Here is a 22,143-nt window from a genome sequence, read left to right as displayed (position 1 = left end):
GGCGCAGGATAGAGCAGGGTTTAGGGCTGTTGTGCATAGGGTCGCTATGAGTCGGAAACGACTCGATGGCACATAACAACAACAACAACATAGTACCAGAGGTATTATTGCTGATGTCAGATGGATCCTGGCTGAAAGCAGAAAATGTTGAAAGAATGTCTATCTGTGTTTTATTGACTATTCAAACGCATTTGACTGTATGGCTAACATCGAAAAGAAAGGGAATCCCAGAACACCTAATGAAGCCCATACTTAGAACAAGTTGTTCGAACATAGCAAGGAAACACTGTTGTTGTTGTTATGTGCTGTCGAGTCACTTGCGACTCATAGCGACCCTATGTACAACAGCCCTAAACTCTGCTCTGTCCTGTGCCAATCGCACTGCCTGTGACACACCCATCCCGATTACCCCAGTCACTGAATCGATCCACCTCATTGAGGGGCTTCCCCTCCTGCTCCATCCTTCCACCCTTCCAAGCATGATGTCCCTCTCCAAGGACCTGTCCCTCTTTACTCTACGTGGTTTAAAATTGAGAAAGGTGTGTGTCAAGATTGTATCTTTTCTCCATATTTATTCAATCTGTATGCCGAGAAAATAATTTGAGAAAACGCACTCTATGAAGAAGAATGTGACATCAGGCTATCAGAGGAAGACTCATCAATGACCTGTATTATGTAGACAGCACAACCTTTCTTGCTTAAAGTGAGGAGGACTTGAAGCATTTGCTGCAGAAGATCAAAGTCCCATAGAGCCTTCAATATGGATTACATCTCAACATCAAGAAAATAAAAATCCTCACTTCTGGACCTATAGGCAACATCATGATAGGTGGGGGGGAAAGATTGATGTTGTCAATGATTTTATATTCCTTGGATACACAATCAACATCATTGGTACCAGCAGTCAGGAGATCAAGAGACCTATTGAATTGGAAAAGTCTGCTATCAAGGATCTTCAAATTATTGAGGAGCAATGATTCCAACTTGAAATTAAGGTGTGCCTTGCTCAGGTGCGTCTTTTCAATCACTTGCTAGGCACCTGAGAGCTGGACAATGAATAAGGATGAAGGAAGAATTGATGCCTTTGAACTTGTTGTTGTTGTTGTTTAATGCCGTTGAGTCGTAGACGACTCATAGCGAACCTGTGAACGAACAGCCTGAGCACTGTTCGTACATAGAGTTTCCAGAGGCAAGCCATTTTGGAAGTGGATGCCGCTCCTGCTTCCAGGCTTGATTTAGTTGGGAAACTCCAGCCAACACTGTCCACCATGGGTGCCCATTACCACGATTGGCACATCACTGTCACAGGCTTCAGCATCACAGCAACCACAAGTGACCTCTGTACAGCAACGCACAGACCAGTGCTATAGTCTAAAAACTATAGCTACCATAATAGAACAGTTCGGTATTGATAGAGTTACAGTGAAAAATACAAAGACTAATAGAATAGAATTGAGAACTTAGAAGTAAATCCATCCACAAACAGACAGCTTATCCTTGACGAAATAAGTGGGGAAAATACAGTCTTTAACAAATGGTGCTGGAAAACTTTTATTTATTTGCATAAAACTGAACTATATTCATACTTACTACCATTAGAAAAACTAGACAAAGGGACTAGACATATAGCCTAATAAACATCACTAAAGATAGATTTAGGGCAAATGCAGAAGCCCTATCCTAATAATATAAACTCAGGCGAGGCAAGGCTAGGCTATCGGGACCCTTTAAGAATTCAATCTCTAAAAACGGGCAGTTGAGCAGAACGTGTAGTCGCGTCCCCTTGAGTCAGCTCCACTCAGCTGCTGACCCAAGGAGTCCCCGGAGGGCCCGTCCACTCCACTGCTGACCAGCCCAGTCATCTGTGCTGAGCCCACCTGAAGGCCTCGTTCCCACCTGTGTGGGACCCTGTGATGGGGGGACCAACTGGCCAGAAAAGAAAACCCTCTCATGCTAGCGTTGCAGACCCCAGAGGGTGAGAAAGAGGGGGACCTCGTGCAGCCTTGAGATGTGTGGGCTCAGTCCTAAAGGAACCAGGATTGCCTTCTCCCCAGAAAACAAGGCAGCTACACCTTCCCTCCTTGGTCAGCAATTCCAGGCCTTTCAGCTTGTTACCACAGCCTCTTTATGTTGTAATTAAGTCATGTTCCTCAGGACTATACCAAGGAAGTAACCATTCACCTCTCCCTTTGCAAATTAACAACATCTCTAATTGAGTGTAAAATAAAAATCAATGTCCCAACAAGTCCAAAAAAAAAAGAATTCAATCTCTGTTTGCAGAAAAAGACTTCTAAAGAGCAAGAAGAGTAAAGAGTCTGGGAAGTGATGACATATCTGACAGCAGACCTCTAAAATTTATGGAAAACTCCAACACCTCACACACATAAAAAGATAATCCAAATACAAAATGGGTAGAGGATATAAAAATTCACTTCACCAAAGAAGACATTCAGTTGCCTAACAAATAAGGGGAAAGTTGTCAAGGACATTAACAATCAGGAAGATGGAAACCAGCACAAAAAAGATTACCATCTCACCCCAATAACAGTAGCAAAGTTCAAAATTACTGTAAGTCATAAATGCTATGAGGACATGAAGAGATTAGAATTCTGCTACTATTCTGATAGGAATATAAAACAGCCCAACCACTATAGAATGCAGACTGATGCTTCTTCAAAAAGTTGAAATGGGATTAATATTTAACCCACAGATCCCACTACTATACATATATATATATATATATATATATATATATATATATATATATATATATATATATATATATATATATATATTCAATAGAACTAAGTTGTGACACAAAATTATATATGCACGCCTATTTTTTTTACAATAGAAAAGAGAGAGACAACTCAAGTGCCTATCAATCGATGAATGATTAAAGAAACTATGGTACACTGGAGTAGTATATAACATTAAAGAATGATAAGGAATTCAAGAAGCACTGCATGATATCAATGAATCTGGAGGAAAGTATGCTAAGGGACATATCAGTCATAAAAGGATAAATACAGTATACCACACCATTATAAAAAGCAAAGGAATAGTTTTTACAAGAATACAATAATTTGTGAGTGCTTAAAAGGAATGGGTAGGGAGGGAAATGTGAGTAAAATTTAATAATAATACACAGTTTATAAGTTAGGTGAAGGGAAAGGCAATATAACATAAGAGGGTTATCAAGTATTAGAATTTATTATTATATATTACTTATTTTTAAGCAAGTTATTATAACTACCTACATTAAATAATTTTGAACTTAGAGTACTTAATATCCTGTGGACTGCAAAAGAACAAACATATATCTTGGGGAAAGTACAGGCAGAATGCTCTTCGGAGGCAAGATGATGATGCCTCATCTCACTGACTTTGGGTGTGTTGTTAGGAGAAGCTATGCCTAAGAAAGGGACATCATACTTGGAAAAGTAAAAGAAAGTAAGACCCTCTACTAGATGAATTGATAAAAGTACTGCTGCAAAAGGTTCAAGTATATCAGAGATAATGATGGCACAGGATAGAACAAAGTTCAAATCATTGTTTAGTTGTGCTTTATGGTTTGCTTGTTGTTTAAGTATTTGCAATGAGTAAGTGGTTGAAAGTACAAACTTCTATCATGGAATCTTAGTCCTCATTTTCTGCACCAGGACCATATTTTCCCATGACTAGTCTTTCTTTGTTTCTGATTTTTGCCCCTAATTTTATCCTAGAATGAGAGAAAGCAGTTAGATCAGGAATTATTTACATATTTTTTTACTGACTTTAAAATTTCTAGAGGTGTAATTTCCTGATAATTCAAGCTGATAGAAGTCTTTAGTAATGCTAAAAGCTGGTTGTTGTTTTTCTTTTAAAGTCAGAGGGTATTTCAATTACCAAATAATATTTTGGTTTCTTTATAGAATTAAAAGATGCTGCCTTTATCCTCAGTTTGTGTGAAGGTGACAAGATAGCTGAGAAAAATATGGAAGACTTCCTAAAAAATATTGGAATTAAGTCACCAAAAGAAGATGCAGAGAGAATTCTTCAATCAGATATTGTTTCTGGTAAGCATTTTAAATATTAGTATCCACTTTTATAAGAAGCTCTGATGGCACAGCTGAGTGGTTGGCCAACAGTTGAAACCCACCAATTGGTCCTAAGGAGAAAGATGTGTCAATAGGTTTCTATAGAGACATAAGCCTTGTAAAGCCTATTGGGGCTGTTCTTCTCTGTCTAATAGAATGCCACTTGAAGTTGGCATTGACTCAGTGGTAAACAACAGTGTCTGATAAGGAGACTTTCTTTACAAATTTGCAGTTATAAAATTGCTTTTCATAAACAATTCTAAATTTTGTGGCAAGTGGGCATGCTGGAAAGCATGGAACAAAATCCTTTGTTCTCAGAAGTGTTTGATTTAGTTACTGAGAATATTTAGATTCTGTGAGTATCAATCCTACCGTTGGCAGCATTGACCATCATTGCATCTTGTGAGTTACTTAGTTCTCTAAGAGGAAGAATGAGAGTTATGTATTGATAACTTTGTGAGGTTATTGCAGGATGGAAAGGAATCCAAAACGCATTGTGAATACAGTGTTCAAGAAATAGACAAGTTAAATGCTAATTTTGATACCTTGTCTTTTAACATTACTTTATCCAGAAATTATTGGTTTTCACTTCTTTGTCTTTGTGTTCTAGAAGATAAGATGGTGAATGTTAAAGACTGTATGAAAGCTTTGATGAACACCAACAAATTTTCTAATTTTGTAGGTAAGAACTCTGTGGTAAAACTAATAAAAGGCAATAATACATGAATTATTAAAAGGTTATTTAGGCAAATATTGTATTTATAACTTAAATCTTTGTAATGTCTCTGCCAAATATTTGTTTCATCTATGCCAAGAAACATACTAAATTTAAAATTGGTCTATTTACTATTTACATTAAAATAAATACATTTATTTTAATATATTTATTTTAAATGTACTTAATATGTTTATTTTAAATTTATTTATTGTGGCAAAAGCCACAAGGTTGTGAACTTCCCCAATAGTTAAATAGTTAAATAGTTAAATAGTTAAATGAAGGTACATTTCATTATTTAGCTCATCCCAAAAATCAATACATTGACTCTCTATAAAACTGTGTTTCATAGTGATCAGACTATTAAGCCTGCTACACCAATGTTTTTTTTAGAATTTTGCTTTATTAACTTGCATACTACTTTGTAAACAATTCATTACATCTAGGAGGTAATTTACTATAGCAAGACTCAATTAACTTTTTGACCAGAAGCATGATTTGCTTATGGTCTTTCTATAATTTTCCAGAGTTCCCAAACTCCTCAGTCTCTTCCTTTCCTCATTCCCACCCAGCTTAAACTTCTCCCAGTTTAGTTAGGGGAACATATTCAGTCTCTGACTTTTAAGTGTACTTTCATTTCTAGGTAGGAGTTAGTAATCTGCATTGTTCATTTTGTGGCATCATTCTCTATTTTTTGTCTTATCTTTATTAAGGAGGAAAGGCAAATATCAATAACCTAAAAAATATTCTGCGAAACACTGGATTCAAACTTGAACCAAAAGAACTTGAGGACCTGAAAACCCATCTACCAGTTGCTGGTGAGCATTTCAGATACCTTTATCCAGTAAATAATGACTAAAGAAAGTATTGCTTTCAGGTCAGAAATGACACATTGCTGACTCTCTGTTCATTTCTGTGGCTTTAAATCACCATGGAGGAGACCACCCAACTTTCTCCCTGAGAGCCACTGTGGATTGAAACAAAACTTTAGGCTAGCAGCACAACTCCCTATGGGCTAGGGCAGCAGAGTCCAAAACAATGACTTCTTAAAAAATAAAGCCCCAGGAATAGATGGTATACCAATTGAAGTATTTCAGATAACAGATGTTGCCCTGGATGTGCTCACCAAGTTGTGCCAAGAAATCTGGAGAACAACCACTTGGCCAACTGACTGGAAGAGATCTATATTTGTTCCCATTCCAAAGAAAGGTGACCCAACTGAGTGTGGAAACTACAGAACAGTGTCATTGATTTCGCGTGCAAGCAAGATTCTACTGAAGATCATCCAAAAACGATTAGAACAGCACATCAGCAGAGAACTGCCGGAAGTCCAGGCTGGGTTTAGAAGGGGTCGTGGTACTAGGGATATCGTTGCTGATGTTAGATGGATCTTGGCTGAAAGCAGAGAATACCAGAAGAATGTCTATCTGCGTTTCATTGATTATGCCAAGGCATTTGACTGTGTGGATCATAGCAAACTGTGGCTGACTCTGAGAAGAAGGGGAATCCCAGAACATTTAATTGTGCTAATGCGAAACCTGTACTTGGATCAAGAGGCAGTAGTCAGAACAGAGCAGGGTAACACTGCATGGTTCAAAATTGGGAAGGGTGTACGCCAGGGATGCATCCTGTCTCCATACCTTTTCAACATGTATGCAGAGCAGATTATCCGAGAAGCTGGGCTCTATGAGGAGAATTGTGGCATCAGGATTGGTGGAAGATCTATTAACGATCTGCGTTATGCAGATAACACAACCCTGCTTGCTGAAACTGAGGAGGACCTCATGCACTTGCTGCAAAGGGTCAAGGACTGCAGCCTTCAGTATGGACTAAGGCTCAATGTCAAGAAGACAAAGATTCTCACCACTGGACCAATTGGCACCGTCAGGATGGATGACGAAGAGATTGAGAGTGTTCACAGCTTCAGTTTGCTCGGCTCCACAGTCAGCACTCTTGGTACCAGCAGTCAGGAAATCAAAAAGCGTATCGCGATGGGAAAGTCTGCCGTTAGGGACCTCTCAAAGGTACTCAGGAGCAATAGTGTCTCTCTGGAGACTAAGGTGCACCTGATACAGGCCATGGTCTTTGCAATCGCTTGTTATGCATCAGAGAGTTGGACAATGACTAGGGAGGACAGAAGGAGGGTGGATGCTTTTGAGCTGTGTGCTGGAGAAGGGTGCTGAATGTACCATGGACTGCCAGGAAAACAAACAGATTCATCTTGGAGAGGATTAAACCAAGCTACTCCTTGGAGGCAAGGATTCTGGGGCTTCGTCTGACATACTTTGGACATGTTTCCAGGAGGGACGGGTCCTTGGAGAGGGACATCATGCTTGGGAGGGTGGAGGGACAGCGCAGGAGGGGAAGACCCTCTATGAGATGGATTGATTCGGTGACTGGGGTAATCGGGATGAGTGTGTCAGAGGAGGTGCGGTTGGCGCAGGATAGAGCAGGGTTTAGAGCTGTTGTGCATAGGGTCGCTATGAGTCGGAAACGACTCGATGGCACATAACAACAACAACAACATGGGCTGTCAAGTTGGAACATACAGCTGACTGTTGTTGATAGTTTCAATCTTTTCTCCATCTATCATGATGTTGCTCATTGGTCCAATGGCAAAGATCTTTTTGTTCTTGACATTAAGATACAATCTGTATGGAAGGCTTCAAGTCCTCCTCACTTTCAGCAAACAAGGTTGTGCATCTTCATAATGAAGGATATTGACAAGTCTTCCTCTGATCCTGATGCCACATTCTTCTTCATAGATTACACTTTCACGAATAATTTCCTCAGCTTACAGATTGAATAAATATAAAGAAAGGATACAACCCTGACATACTTTTTTTCTGATTTTAAACCATGCAGTGTTTCCTTGTTCTTTTTGGACAACTGACTCTTAGTCTAGGTATAGGTTTTGCATGATATATGAATTTTAAATAGCATATCTGAATTATAGAATCTTATGTAATTTTTTGAGTATCATTGTCTTCGTCTCTGAGTCTGTATTGGACCTTCTCTTACAGAAGATCAGACAGTGAGTTTGAAAGTACTGATGGATAAAGCAAAAGCTTTTACAGGTAAGAATTGATATAAAAATACAATAAAATTGAGATCTTGATGCTTGGTAGAAAATTACCTTTCCAAAGGAATAGTTTAGTCCCCCAGTCACTATTAATATATTCTTCCTTTTCTTTTACCTATTTACTAATAATTTTGTCTTATTAGCAAAATACTGTTTTATTATTAAATTTTTCGAGTCTTAAGGAAAATGTGGACACTCTCAAAAAGAGATGTTTACTTACCCAATATTTTGACCAGTAATGTATACAATTTACTAGTATTTAAACTATGTGAGCATAAATCATCACTATGAACACAGTCCCATAATTCAGGTCCTGAAGTAGTGAGAGGTGTTCCTTGTAGGTCACCTCTGTACTGTCATAAGTCAATAGGCCTCTGTGCTCTGTTGACTCATATTCAGAATGAAAGTTAAAGTTTATCTTAATTATATTAAAGAACCCTTTCAAGCAATGAATTCCACAATAATTCTATGTAACTTTAGTCAATCCATATATTTACATTTTATCTTGCAATTCGGAACAGTCTTATCCTGGATTATATTTTTCACAATTTGGAATAATTCAGTATCTCTTAACATTGTTACCTGAAACAATGCCTCTGTCTTCACAGGAGAAAAGGTTAATGTCAGAGATATTAAAAAAAATTCTGGGAAACATGGGAATTGAAATTACTGATGGAGAACACTCAATGCTGTCAAAAACGTTACCAGTCAGCAGTGAGTATTTCCTGTACCATCGGGGGTTAAGGCAGCATGCTGCTTGGGCTTCTGAGTGAGAATGGTCTACTGCTTTTGAAACTCATTAGAAAAACAATTCGAACATAAGAAGCCCTGTACTTGTCACTTGCACTTTAATTTGAAAATAAGAAATATATGTCCTTACAAATGAGAAGTCTCTTTTTACAATTTTAGTTCAAAATCAAACTCATTGTGGTAGAGTCAGAACTAACTCACAGCTGACCCTCAGCAGGTTTTGAGGCTATAAATTGCATGGGATGAGATGGCCCGTCTTTCTTGGAGCCACAATAGATTTGAATTGCTGAAGAAGTGCTGCCTATATGTTACCAGTGCAGTGGCCTAGAACTACACAGTTGAAGTCTTCTCTAGCCTTCTGAATGTGGTGCAGATCTTCATTTTGCCACTTCACAGCCCCCTTGTCCTCAGAATCCAGTGAGTAAAAGCTAAACATCTGAGAGTAATGGACCTCTGGGACCCTATGCTCACATTCTAATTGATTAAGGCCCCAACCAGTCAGCACTGGAGTGCCACACTCTGTGACTGGCACTCTTCCAGTTCTCTATAAGGAGCCAGTTAGAAGAACTGCAACCTAATAGAACTTGGGCTCTGAAAAGGCAAAATAGAGGTGTAGAAAGCAGCATATGGACGCTGATGGGGACCACTGCAAGCACTTACCAACACTGAGGGAGTCAGCACTTCAGGCAGCCCTGCCACAGGCTAGAGGCCTGTAGGACAGATAGAACCCATGTGCTCTGTGCTACTATGCATTCCCTCCGTTTGTGGAAACTATTTCTTTAAAAAGCAAAATTTCATTTTTTAAATATTATTGTTTAAAAGTCCTGGTGACATGATGATTAAGTGACTCCACCACTCACCCAAAGGTCAGTGGTTTGGACCCTCCAACTGCTCTGCTTCCATAATGATGACACTTTGGAAACCCTTTGGGGCAATTCTTCTCTGCCCTACAGGATTGCTAAGAGTCCAGATTGATTCAGTGTTAGTGAGTACTTTGTTGACATTACTATATGTTACTGTTTGAGTCATTAGCTAATTGTTTCTATACTTCTATTTCTTTTCTTGTTGAGAATACACACCAGAAAATAGACACCAATCCAAACATCTTTATAAGCATTCTTACCCTGCTTTGTTAAATATTTTAAATATCATTACTTTCTAACAGTGACCATTAAAGCTAAACATATACTATTAAGAATAATATTTCAAAGGAGCTCTGGTAGCCTAGTGGCAAGAACCTGCCCTGCAATCCCAGAGGTACGTGATTTGAATCCACAGAGACAACCTCCTCCTGTACCAGTCAGATTTGATTTGATGGTATACACACAAAAAATAATAAAATTTTTTAAAAAGAATAATATTTCCTGATTCTAGGGCATATACAGGGAAAAAAATGAAGAGGCAGAAAGCCAAAATACCATAAAAGAAGAGAATAAAGCAAAGAATGGATGGAGAGGGGAAGAGAAAGAGAGAGTGAGAGTGTGTGTGTGTGTGTGTTTGTGACAGAGAAAGAGAGAGAGAAGGGGCATCAACATGTTCCGAGTAGGGCACAGATTAAGGAACAGTTGTGTTCATTATTTTTAAGAGAAATAGGACAACTTTCTAGATAAATTGTATAAAGTATCTTTATGAACAATGAAAAAAGAAAAATTACTTTTTTAAGAAAAATTACTTTATGAAAATATTGATTTTATACAATTTTCCTTTGACCTGAATTTTATATCTTACAGGAGATGGAAAAGTGTATAAGAAAAGACTGCTAGACAGTGTCAAGGCTCTCAAAGGTAAGGATCATGAAAGCAGGAGCATTTGCTTCTTAAAATCCCTGTTTCTTATCACTAATTATGCCACTCTGCACCCAGTTGTTGATTCTCCACTAATGCCTCATAACCTACAATTCTTCCTCAGGTAAAACCACACGCGAGGAACTTATTGTTAGTTAGATTACAAATTTGAAATTTTGCTTTCTTTTAATGGGGTAGTAGAATAACAAGATTCTAATCTTGGTTATCCTTTTCCCAGGTCTTTAGATTTTGCCTGATTCTCCCTGATAGCTTCAGTGAGAGTCACGGCACAGTGTTGTGGTAGAGTTTTCTCTTCCTGCGCCCCTTGACTATTTAGGTTTGCTCAGATTGCCAACCTGTTTCCATTCCCAGTTAGGGTGGATGCATGTTTGAAGCCAGCCTTTTCTTCCTCTTGGAATTACTTAAATTTCTTATGTCCATCTACTTCTTTTCTAAGGGAAAAAAATATATGTTGATAAGCTGGATAGTCTTATGGAAAACCTAGAAATTGGGCTTGATAAAGAGGAACATGATGACCTACTGAACTGTCTGCCAGTTGATAGTAAGTATTTCAGATGTACCGCAATTCAATATTTGAGTTTCTGTGTGAGGGGTTTGGCAAGTAAATCTCATTTTTAACTTCTCCTGAAAAACTTAACAATGAAATATTTCAAACATACAGGAAAAAGTAAAAGTATTATAGGCACTAGTGTCTGCTCCAAGTTAGGATTCATAAAACTCTGAAGAGAACACTGGTGGCTTAGTGGTAAAAAGTTGTGCTACCAACCCAAAGGTAAGCAGTTCAAATCTGCCAGTCACTCTGCAGAAGGATAGGCAGTGTCCATCAGTGAAATTTACAGCCTCTGAAAACCTGCTGGAGGGTAAGCTATGAGCTGGTTCTGAGTCTACAGCTCACAACAACAACAAAAACTAAAAACAAAAGCAACCTCATACCCATCAAGTCAATTTTGATTCACAGTGACCTTTCAGCTGGTTTCATAAACTGTAAGTCTTTAAGGAAGGAGACTGTCGTTTCTCTCTCGAAGCAGCTGATAGGTTAGAATAATGCTCTTTAAAGTTAACATGTTACCCTCTTATTATTTTTGCTTCTTATATCTTTACCTTTCCTTCCTCTTTTCTTTCTCCCTTTCCTCGAATGTATACCTTTTCTCTAATAAGGTAGAAAGTTTCATTAATTACTAAGGCCAATTGAACTGGGAAAAAGAGTCAAAGAGAAAGGGCTAGGATGATTCATTTGAAAGAAATTTATAAGAGATCAGAATCTCTAGGCCTGAGTCTAAATTTTCCTTATTAGGAAACTGTTGGATTCAAAAGCAGAAGCAGGGATCCTTTCACATTAAAACCTTAACAAACAAAAAAAAAGAAGAAGAAGAAGAAGCCGCAGCAGCAAGACAGTACATCTTTGAGTTGACCCATAACAAACCAGCCCGAAATCAAAGAGTAGTTCTTTTTCCCTCGGTGAAATCAGACCTCTGACTTCACTCAGTGCCTGACAGGTACAGCGCTACCGGCAAGCATCTTCTCATGTTACTCTGACCAATAACTGGCTTTAACAGGAAAAGCACGTCTTGCTGCCCTTGGTGTTTACAGTCTCGTTCTTCCTGGATTTAGCAACATTGGTAATTATTCATAATATTACCAGGCCCCAGCTGCTTTTGGGAGAAAGTTAGGCAATCTCCTCCTGTGCCATAGACTGTCTCTGAAAACCCACTGTCAGGTCAGCTATGAGTCAGTTCTAGCTTGACGACAATGAGGGTCTGAGAAGTTCTTATCATTTACAAAAAAAATCTATTTTGGAGGATTAGATGATGAACATAAGGAGCTTGCTAATACTATTTGATCAACTTTGGGGCAAATTGAATACTCATCTATAAAAAGATTAAGAATTTTTTTAAAAAATCAACGTGATAATCACTTTCATTGTGATATTGACCTTACATATTAATTAAGGGACATCAAAACACTACCTACCAGAAACAGTGTCATTACCAGTGAGGTGTTTTTCAGATGATTCATAAAAAAGTTTATAAAGAAAATTCATAAAAAAATATGACAGAATGTATTTTTCTTATCCAACTGTGAAACTACTCCCATATCACTGGAATTTGTTAATTCATTTAATCCACACAAACTATTTGCAAAACACGGTACTTGGGAATGGGTGATTTGTTTGAGGCAATGAGGTTTAGGAGAATTGCCTTTTGTGCCTTAGATGCAGGTTCAATTCCTAGCCAGGACTCTTCCAGAGCAGTCACCAGTGACCTGTCAGATGTGGGCTTGCGTGTTGCTAGCATGTAAGCAGGTTTCAAGTGGTGCTACCAGATGAAGACAGACTAGGAAGAAAGACCTAGTTCTTTTTTTTATTATTTTTAATTTCAATGAATATTTACAGAAATTTTGGATTTCCATTCATTCATTGTTGCACTTTTCTCCCACCCCCATCCTCCCAACCCCCTAGTCCACTCTACTCTTTGAAAAGTAAAAGAAAAATTCCTTCATTGGTATACAATCCCCCGCAGCTCCCCACCCCCACCCCGAGTACGCTCCACTCTGCAACCTTCATTCCGGACTCTTATGATAATCATAATGCCCTATATTACTTTTAAACTGTTCTCTCCCTCATCTGTTTCAATGCAGTATATATAATTCATCCAGTTTTTCTCATTCTTACCCCAACCCTGATGTCAGTCCCATTCTGCAGCAGTGGCACTATGCAGTATTTGTCCTTTTGTGACTGAGATATTTCACTCAGCATAATGTCCTCCGGGGTCACCCATTTTGAATAATATTGCATGAGTTCCTTGTTTTTTAATGCAGCATAGTATTCCATTGTGTGAATATACCACAGCTTCTCTAGCCATTCGTTTGTTGATGGGCACTTGGGTTGTTTCCAACTCCTTGCTATTGTGAATAAAGCCATGATAAACATGGGTGTGCATATATCTGTCTGGGTGGCAGTTATGGTCTCTTTAGGGTATATTCCCAGTAGTGGAATTGCTGGATCAGTGCCACACCACTTTCCACAACTTAGTTCTTATAAAGTCAGCCAGTGAAAGCCCCATGGCTCACAGTAGGACCGTCCCATTGTACACGGGGCCACCATGAGTCAGGGCCAGCTCAGTGGCAGCTAACAAGGCTACAGAAAGTTAAGGCGTTATGCTTGCTCTCAGACAAGCTCCAGCTGGAGCAACACACAAAATTTAGAGAGTGGGAAGAGGGTGTGCTATTACGGTTTAAGGATCTGCTGCCATGAAAATAGATGGCTTGTAGGGTGAAATGAAAACTTGTCTGTGGAAATATGCTTCCCTCCAGAAAAGAGGTCCATTTAGAAGGAACAACTGTTGTTTCCTTTCCCTGTGTATTAACGGTATATGAACTTTCTTTATCCCATGCCCTGTTTCCTGATTATTTCAGTTTAAAGAAATTGGAGAAACCCATTGAAAACAGTTGATTTCCAACCCTTTATTTGTAACTTGACAATTTTATATTCTTTTGTAGATCTAATTTTTTTTCTCTCTCTGCCTGAATTGTCTTTTCTCACAGAGGATGAAAAGGTTGATTTGAAAGTGGTGATGGATAATGCAAAAGCTTTCACAGGTGAGTAAGAAGGCATGTGAAAGGGGCATTCAGTGTTAAGTAAGACCTTATCGCTTTAGGGGAGCTGTGATGCCCTACGCCATAGGGAATTGCTCTGCCAACTCAAAGACAGTGCTCTCCAGCAGCAGGCACGAGGAAGAGAAAGGCAGTCTCCTCCTGTGCGATATGTAGCCTCGGAATGGGATGGTTCTGATACAGTGCACTGGGGCGGAGGGAGCAGAGTGGAACTTCCCCATGGGGTTCCCAAGGCTCTAAATCCTTACACAAGTGGGCTGCCTTCTTTTTCCTCCATGCAGTGGCTGGTGTGTTCAAACTACTGATCTTTTGGTTAACAGCCAAGCGCTTAATCACTGTGCCACTGTGATGCCTTTTCTAGTATAGATTTACATTATATCGAGTTTTCATCAATAATATTTTTCACTTAACCATTATTTAAGCAGCCAAAATACAAATCAGTGCTGTCCTATCTCAAGGTGAAGCTTTTACACTCTAGCCTAGAAAAATGACCATAATGTCAAAAAAATCCAAAGTTTTATCCAGAATATGATAGCATTGGACAAGTAGCCACAGTTAGATGAGTTCTTCTTTTGCTTGGAAACAAAAGCAAAAACTGTTTCTGACTTAAAAACTCAGACTTGCATGTCCTTTGACTCTGTGTCATTTAACCAGTTCGGAGGAAATTTGCTCACCTAAGTAAAGATGAAGGAGCCTAGTGGCATCGTCCACAGAGAGTCGCACTGCCGACCCAAAGGCTGCGCCTCTGTAGTGGTTCAAGTCCACCAGCGGACCTGAGGGGGAAAGATGGACATGCGGTTTACAGCCTCAGAAACCTGATGGAGGGTGGCCTGGAGTCAAGACTGACTTGCCGACAGTGTTTCGGAGGGAGGATGCCACAGTATTGGTTTTGATGTTGGTAGTCCCATCCCAAAATTCTTGTCTTTACAATTCCCATCTTTCCAAAGGTGGGAAAGTTGATGTCAGTAATCTGAAAAATGTGCTGAGGAGAATGGGGATACAACTCACTGAGGAGGAGCAGGCAGAACTATTGAAAACACTTCCAAGAGACAGTGAGTATTTTAAAAAGTCGTTTGTGGCTTGGATTTAGGGGCTTGTGTGTGAGAACTTGTAAAATTGCATAAGGGTGCTTGCTGAAATTCATTTACAAAATGCAGTTCTCACACAAGAGACACCCTACTTATGTCACATATTAATCCTAGGAGTTGGCAACGTTTTTCACTTGTCTCTCACCATTAAAGCTAAGAATTCTTTCATCCTGAGAGCACTAAGTCAGATCAAAATCATGACCAAGGAGAAGAGGAGAAAGGTGAAACAGAAATAACACCTTTTCAAATTCAGTGAATAAGTTAATAACATTGAAAACTTTCTCCAGGAAGGTCAGTCTGAAGTGACCAGATAATCAGACATTATGTGTCATACAATCAGCAATCTGGAACAGGACAGACCTTCTCACAAATTAATTAGAGTGCAAGGGAAGGAAAAGTGGAAATTTATGAAACTAGGTAAAGGGAATAACAATCTAAAATGAGGATTTGCTTAGACAAATTAATTGTATCAACTAAGGTTATATTGTCTATGAATGATCATCTGAAAAAGCCAATAAGATTTGTCAAGTTTTACTCAAAAGATTTTTTTAAAAAAAGAAAACTTTCTTCATCTTCAGTTTTATTCTTACTGTAGAGTAAAATATAATCAACTGTCAAACAAATCTGAGGATTTTTTTTCCTGAAATTTTGGGTTTTGTGCTGTATTTCTGAGTCTTGTCACCATTTAAGCCTGTATTCTGAATTGTGTCTTAGCTTTTAGCTGCTGGAAAAGTGTATAAAAAAAGACTGCTAAAAAGTGTGAAGGCCCTCAAGGGTGAGTGAGAAGCATCACGAATGACTAAGGAAAAAGAAAATCTTTATGTCGAGCAGTTTGTTTGATAAGATAAGCCTTGCTTCCTACCACTATATTGAGCCAGCATGGTGCTCTGTAAGCTAGCATTTTTCTTTGGTGTACTGCTGGCTGGTTGCATAGACCTTAGAGAATCATATTACTGAAAGAAGTTTGAAATGCTCTTTTCTGGCAGGAACTATCTACATTAGTTGTTGTGTTAGCCATGAGTATTCAGACTTGCCTGTCCCCACCCCTTCTTTGGTCTCTCATTGAAAACTGAAGCAGAGCCCTTGTCTAGTATTAAGAAAATATTTTATTTCCACTTTCCATACTAATTCTGTATCTGTTTTATAATTAAGAAAAAAATCTAAAGGAACCACTATCAAAATATGAATAAAAAGCAAAAAAACAATTATAAATTTTCCACTCTAGCACTTAACCTCTGACAGAAAAAAAATTAAAATTTATGCACAATAAAGTTAAAGTATAATTAACAATTTGGTGACTACCTTTCTCATTTTGTACCTGTTTTTAACAGACTTATCTAAATACATGACTATAGATATGTATACATGTTTATAATTTTTCTATCTTTGTGTTTTGTCCTCCAAATTGGGTTTATAATGCATGACTATAATTAGTATTTTTCTCTCCTAGACAACAGTACTCATGTTCTTAATCCATGTCCTTTCTTTAAGGAGTAGAATGCTTTGTGGGAAACGTGGGGATTATGCCCAAGGATAAGGAACGTGAGGAACTAATGATGCAGCTGCTGCCTGATGGTGAGTGTTATCGACATCACTGTGCCCTTCAGAGATACTTGAATTCTATTAGAACTGTAGAACGTGACCTTTTCTGGTGTCGAATGAAGTAAGTGTAAATAGAAATACTTTGTTCTGACTTGTGAAGAAATACTATCACCAAAATTCTTTTTTAAAACGTTCCAGGGGCCTTCTGAGTAAGATGGAGGGTCAGGCAAACAGGAGTCGATAGCCCTTTCAACCAAAATGCCAGGAAACAAGATAACAGATATGGAAGGTAATTCTGGAATCCTGAGCTGAGAAGGAAAGGACAAATGCTTCAAACACTGGCTGAGAAATAACCTTACTGAAAGCATCAAATAAGATTTATACAGTCCAGAATTATAAACAGCACAGCTATTTAGGTTGACAGGTGGTCAGGTCCTCTTGAGAACATGGGACTACAGTGATGTCCACACCAGCAGCTGTCTGAAGACAAGAGAGGTGCAGTCTGCCCTTTTATTCCCCGTACCCTCCTGCGGATCAGGGCAGTGAGTTTTCCGTACCATCGTCCACCCCTGGGTGAATGGCAGTGTTCCTTGTCCTGAGGTCAAGCCCTCACCATTTTTAATCTGGTGCCAGGAGCACATTAGTAACTCTACACTTAGAGACACCCTTTCAGAAGTTGGTGTACTGTACCAGACCTGCCCTGCGACTGGCCACTGAATTAGTAGGAGTACCACATCTGAGTGGAGTCCTTGCCTCTCACTGGCACTCCTGGGGGTACCTCACACATCACATGTTACAGTCACATCGGAAGCAGTGTGAACACCGTGGAGGGTGTCAATCTTGGGCATCCCAGATTGGCAATGGCTGGCTCCATGCTAGCCATCTCTGCCTCCGTACCTGACTGGCACCTAAACTCTGGACCGGCAAGGACGACAACAACCCTAGAGAGGAAGAGGCTTCGAGGCCAACAGAAACACCGTCCCAGGCTGGGTGCTCTGCCCCTTGACAAGTCCTAAACCAAAAGAGGACTTGTCCTTAGCCTAGTTTACCTCATAGGGGTTCAGCCATCTCTCAAATGAGCAAAAACTCTGGCCTGACCAGTTACCCTAACCTCAAACTTCTGTTGGACTGACAAACTGTCCTAGATCAGACACCTCACCTCCACTCACCATAGCAGTGACAAAAGCACCAACAAGGCGCCCAGCGTATCCTCCTCCATCGTCCCTTCTTACCCTCTCTCATTCTTTATTTCTCATTCTTTATTTCCTGCTTTTAGGATTTGTGTTTGTCTCATTTTTTTTTCCATTTCTTCCACCTACTTCTCTCTCTAGGTTTTCTCTTTCCTGGACAGACCTTCTCTTTCTCTCTCTCCCTGTTTTCATAGACTGTCCAATCTTGGGGGGTTTTGCACGGGGAGGGAGTTGTTTTGTTTCGCTTCCTTTTTCTTTTTTCCAGTCTGACAACAGACAGCAATAATTTCCAGCCTCACCTACACCTCCTGCAGCTTCTCTCATTGAGCAAGTGTAAAGACAAACATCTGCTCACCTGATCAGAAAGGCCTGCAACCAATGCCCGTCCATGATGCAGAGGCAACAATTCTTTTTTGGTCTGTCTTTACTCATTGCTCAACTTTCATATGCATATGAAGCAATTGAAAATACCATGGCTTAAATCAGAAGGATCTTAGTCTTTAATGCTTAATCCTTACTCTTTAACACTTTCAAGAGGTCCTTGACAGCAGATTTCCTCAATATAATACATCTTTTGATTTCTTGACTGTTGTTTCCACTGATGTTGACTGTGAATCCAAGTAAAATGAAGTAATTGACAACTTCCGATTTCTCCCATCTGTCATGATATTGGAGCGAGGACTTTCCATGTGATGGTTTGGATACAGTGGCTATAGCAGTGGATTGAACTGTGTCAGAGAATAAGGATGGTGAGGGATAGGACAGGATTCATGTCTCTTGTTTATAGGGTCACTGTGAATCATACATGACTCAACAACACCTAACAGCAACAGCAACCATTAATGCCACTCCTAGAAACTTATCCTGAAGAAATCCTGATAAAATCCTGATGGAATCAAGGAAGATTTAAAAAAAAAAAGTCTAGACTTTCATTCTTATAATGAGAACCTGAAACAACCTGAATGTCCAAAAATAAAAGAAACAGTTATTGAAAGAGAACAAGGAAGTATTTTCAGAGAAAACAAAGCGATTCTGTATGGTTTTAAATCAGGAAAAGTGTGTCAAGGTTGTATCTTTTTCACTATACATATTCAATCTTTATGCTGAACAAACACTTCAAGAAGCTAGACTATATGAAGAGGAATGTGTTATCAGAACTGATAGAAGACTTATTAATAACTTTTGATATCCAAATGACACAACCTTATAAACAATAAAGACAACTTGAAACACATACTGGTAAAAATCAAAGACTGTAGCTGTCCATATTGATTATACGGCAACATAAAGAAAACTAAAGTCTTCATTAGACTAATAAGCAACATCATGTTAATGAAGACAAAATTCAAGTTCTCAAAGATAGAATTTTAAATGGATCCATAATCAACACCTATTGAAACAATAGTCAATAAATTAAATGATACATTGCATTGGGAAAATCTACTGGAAAAGATCTATCTAAAGGAGGCTCTGGTGGCCTATTTGTGAGGAACTGTGCTGCCAAGGCAAAGGTACATGGTTCTAATCCACTAGCCGCACTGCAGGAGAAAGATGAACAGTCTCACACGTACTTTACTGACTCTGAAAACTCACTGGAGGGTCAGCTGAGTCACTTCTGACTCAAAGGTACATGTCAACAAAACTGATTAAAAAAAAACTGATAAAGGCTAAGGATGTCATTTTGAGGTCTAAGATATGGCCAAACAAGTCAGTTACCTCATATACATGTGAAAGTTGGACAATGAATAAGGAAGGCCAAAAAAGAATTGATGTCTTTTCATTATAGTGCTGGTGAAGAATATTGAATATATTCTGGACTCCCAAAAGAGAGCAAACCAGTCTGTTTTGGAAGTGTAGCCAGAATGCACCTGAAATGATTTAGCTCCCATATTTTGAACATATTATCAGAAAGGGTCATCATGTGTGATGAAGTGGAATATGACAAAAAAAAAGAGATCTCTTCAGTGATACAGACTGACACAGCAGTTGCCACAGTGGGCTCAGGAACAGAAGCAGCTGTGAGGAAGGCACAGGACCAAGCACTGATTGCTTAGTCCATAGCGTCACTACAATTCAGGACTGACTCAATGGCACCTATATGCCCATCTACATGAACCACTTTAATGGAAAAAATTTAATGGTGAAATGATATAGTAACTTGGAAATATGTTTATGAAGCAATATTAGGTTATAAAATCAGGAAACAAACCTGTATTATGTGGAATTGCCACATTGTAAAAGCAGTCTTATTCTCCAAGAATAGGATGTGAAATGAAAAATAAGAATTTGTAAGATTTTGTGTTGGTTGTTGTTAGATGCCCTTGACTTAACTCCAACGCATAGCAATACCAAGAACAACAGAACAAACCATGACCAGGCCTGTGCCGTCCTGACGTTTCTGCCATGCTCATGGTCGTTGCTGAAGTCACAGTATGTGTGCATTCATCTCACAGAGGGTCTTCCTCTTTTTCAGTGACTCTTTCCAAGCGTGATTTCTCTGCAGACTGGCCCCTCCCAATGACATGCCCAAAGTATGCTATGATTTTTCCCATATTGTTTTTCAGTGTTCCAACTAGAGGTTTGAACTTTGTCTCCAGTTCTGTCAGATTAGAAACACTATGCATGATCTTCCTTTTTTATTTCTAACTGTAGGTCTTTGTGTAGTTCATTATAATTCTTTTCTTTGTCTTCATGAGCTAGCCGTTAAAATCTTGTCAGCTTTCTTACTTCATGTCTTCCTTTACCTTCTCTTTGCTCAAGAGCAACTTTCAGAGTCTTTTCTGGTGTCCATTTGGTCTTTCCTTTATGTCTTGTCTTTTTAATTACTTTTTTTCATTTCTCTGTGGCAGGGTGGTAGAATTATATTTTTATTCATTTTATATCTACAGTGCATGAAGAATAATTACTCCTTTGTTGATTATTTTGAAATAGTAAAATTTAGATGGCATGGTGGCCAGATAAGAAAGTACATTTAAATATGTTTAAAAATATATTTTTTTAAAAAAATGTATTTTTAAAGTACATTTTGCTGGAAAAACAACCACTCTTCAAGTGGGTTAAGAGGATCAAAGAAAATAAAACCAAGTCCTCCTTTGATTTGCTATAGATTTGCAAATACTCATCAGTCATTTCTTAAGCTCTAGAGTTTGAGAAATTAGTTTCTTCTCTATAACCACCTTGTTATTCCCTGAACCAAAATTAAAGACCCTAGATTTCTTTCTGATACTCCTATTAAATAAATCTAGGTATACACAAAATGATGATCTGTGTAAGGATGTTATTAGGGGACCTCATGTCAACAATCACAAGTGTTAGAGAAGAACTGCTTTACACAATTTCTTACCTGCAGCCAGACTGTCTTCCAAAGAGCTACTGAGATTAAAACATCAATCTTTACGCCATCCAAGCTGTGTTTTTATAAACATGGATAGGATTTTTTTTTCTCACTTTTTGTAATTTCAATCCATCTTTCACCATTTCTAAGAAGATGTGATTGACGTCCAAGAATTAGACAGCTTTCTAGCAAACAAGGGAATTGAGCTCTCAAAAGGAGAGGAGATTTCAATAACCTGGGCTGCCCTTTCTCCCCACAGCCCTTTCCCCTCTCCCCACTTTTTCTTTTTTTGCCCCAATGATTAAATATAGCTGTAAAGGAGGAGGTCTCCATGCATTTCATAATACTAAGGGCAAGAATTGCCCTGATGCATTTGACCATACAAGGCTGTAGAAATTTTAGGAACTGGCAGAATAACCTTTTGTGTAAAAAGCTTTAAAGTTAAAGATACAGAGAAGGCACTTTTAACTATGCTTTTGGATTCTGCAGCTGCTGCCATTTAAATGCTAATAAATTATTTCTACAATCTAAAGAGAGAGAGAGAGAAGAAGGCACTGATACCTAAATTGACATTTGATGATCAGTTGCTTTAAAATGGCAGTAAAAATTCTGTTGTCTTTTAAGGAATATGCCTTTGTTGTTCAGTAAGTTATCTTTCAAGACTGTAATCATATGATTGGAATTACTTTGTATGTTTTGTTTTATGAAGAGCAACGATGTCAGTCTGGAGACTAAAGTGCACCTGATACAACCCATAATCTTTGCAATTACTAGCTATGCATCAGAGAACTGGACAGTGCCTAAGGACGATAGAAGGAGAAATGATGCATTTGAGCTATGGTGCTGGAGAAGAGTATTGAATATACCATGGACTACTAGGAGAACAAACAAATTCATCCTGGAGAGGGTGACGCCAGGCTGCTCCTTGGAGGCAAAGATTCTGAAG

General features: G+C 38.7%; 1 protein-coding gene across 1 annotated transcript in view; it reads left to right on the top strand.

The window, feature by feature from the left end:
- Positions 1-16,798, top strand: part of EFCAB13 (EF-hand calcium binding domain 13) — a 90,075-nt gene extending 73,277 nt beyond the window's left edge. Inside the window, 9 exon segments of the mRNA XM_006903759.1 lie at positions 3,915-4,058; positions 4,690-4,761; positions 7,818-7,871; positions 10,357-10,410; positions 10,868-10,972; positions 13,975-14,028; positions 15,246-15,352; positions 15,846-15,906; positions 16,623-16,798. Of these exon segments, the coding sequence (XP_006903821.1) occupies positions 3,915-4,058; positions 4,690-4,761; positions 7,818-7,871; positions 10,357-10,410; positions 10,868-10,972; positions 13,975-14,028; positions 15,246-15,352; positions 15,846-15,906; positions 16,623-16,798 (827 nt within the window).
- Positions 16,799-22,143: the final 5,345 nt, after the last annotated feature.

The sequence above is a fragment of the Elephantulus edwardii genome, unplaced genomic scaffold (genome assembly GCF_000299155.1).
Source record: "Elephantulus edwardii isolate Elephantulus edwardi_28Jun2011 unplaced genomic scaffold, EleEdw1.0 scaffold00216, whole genome shotgun sequence".
NCBI lineage: Eukaryota > Metazoa > Chordata > Mammalia > Macroscelidea > Macroscelididae > Elephantulus > Elephantulus edwardii.
Note: the sequence above shows the minus strand (reverse complement) of the source record. Positions and strands in the feature narration are given on the sequence as shown.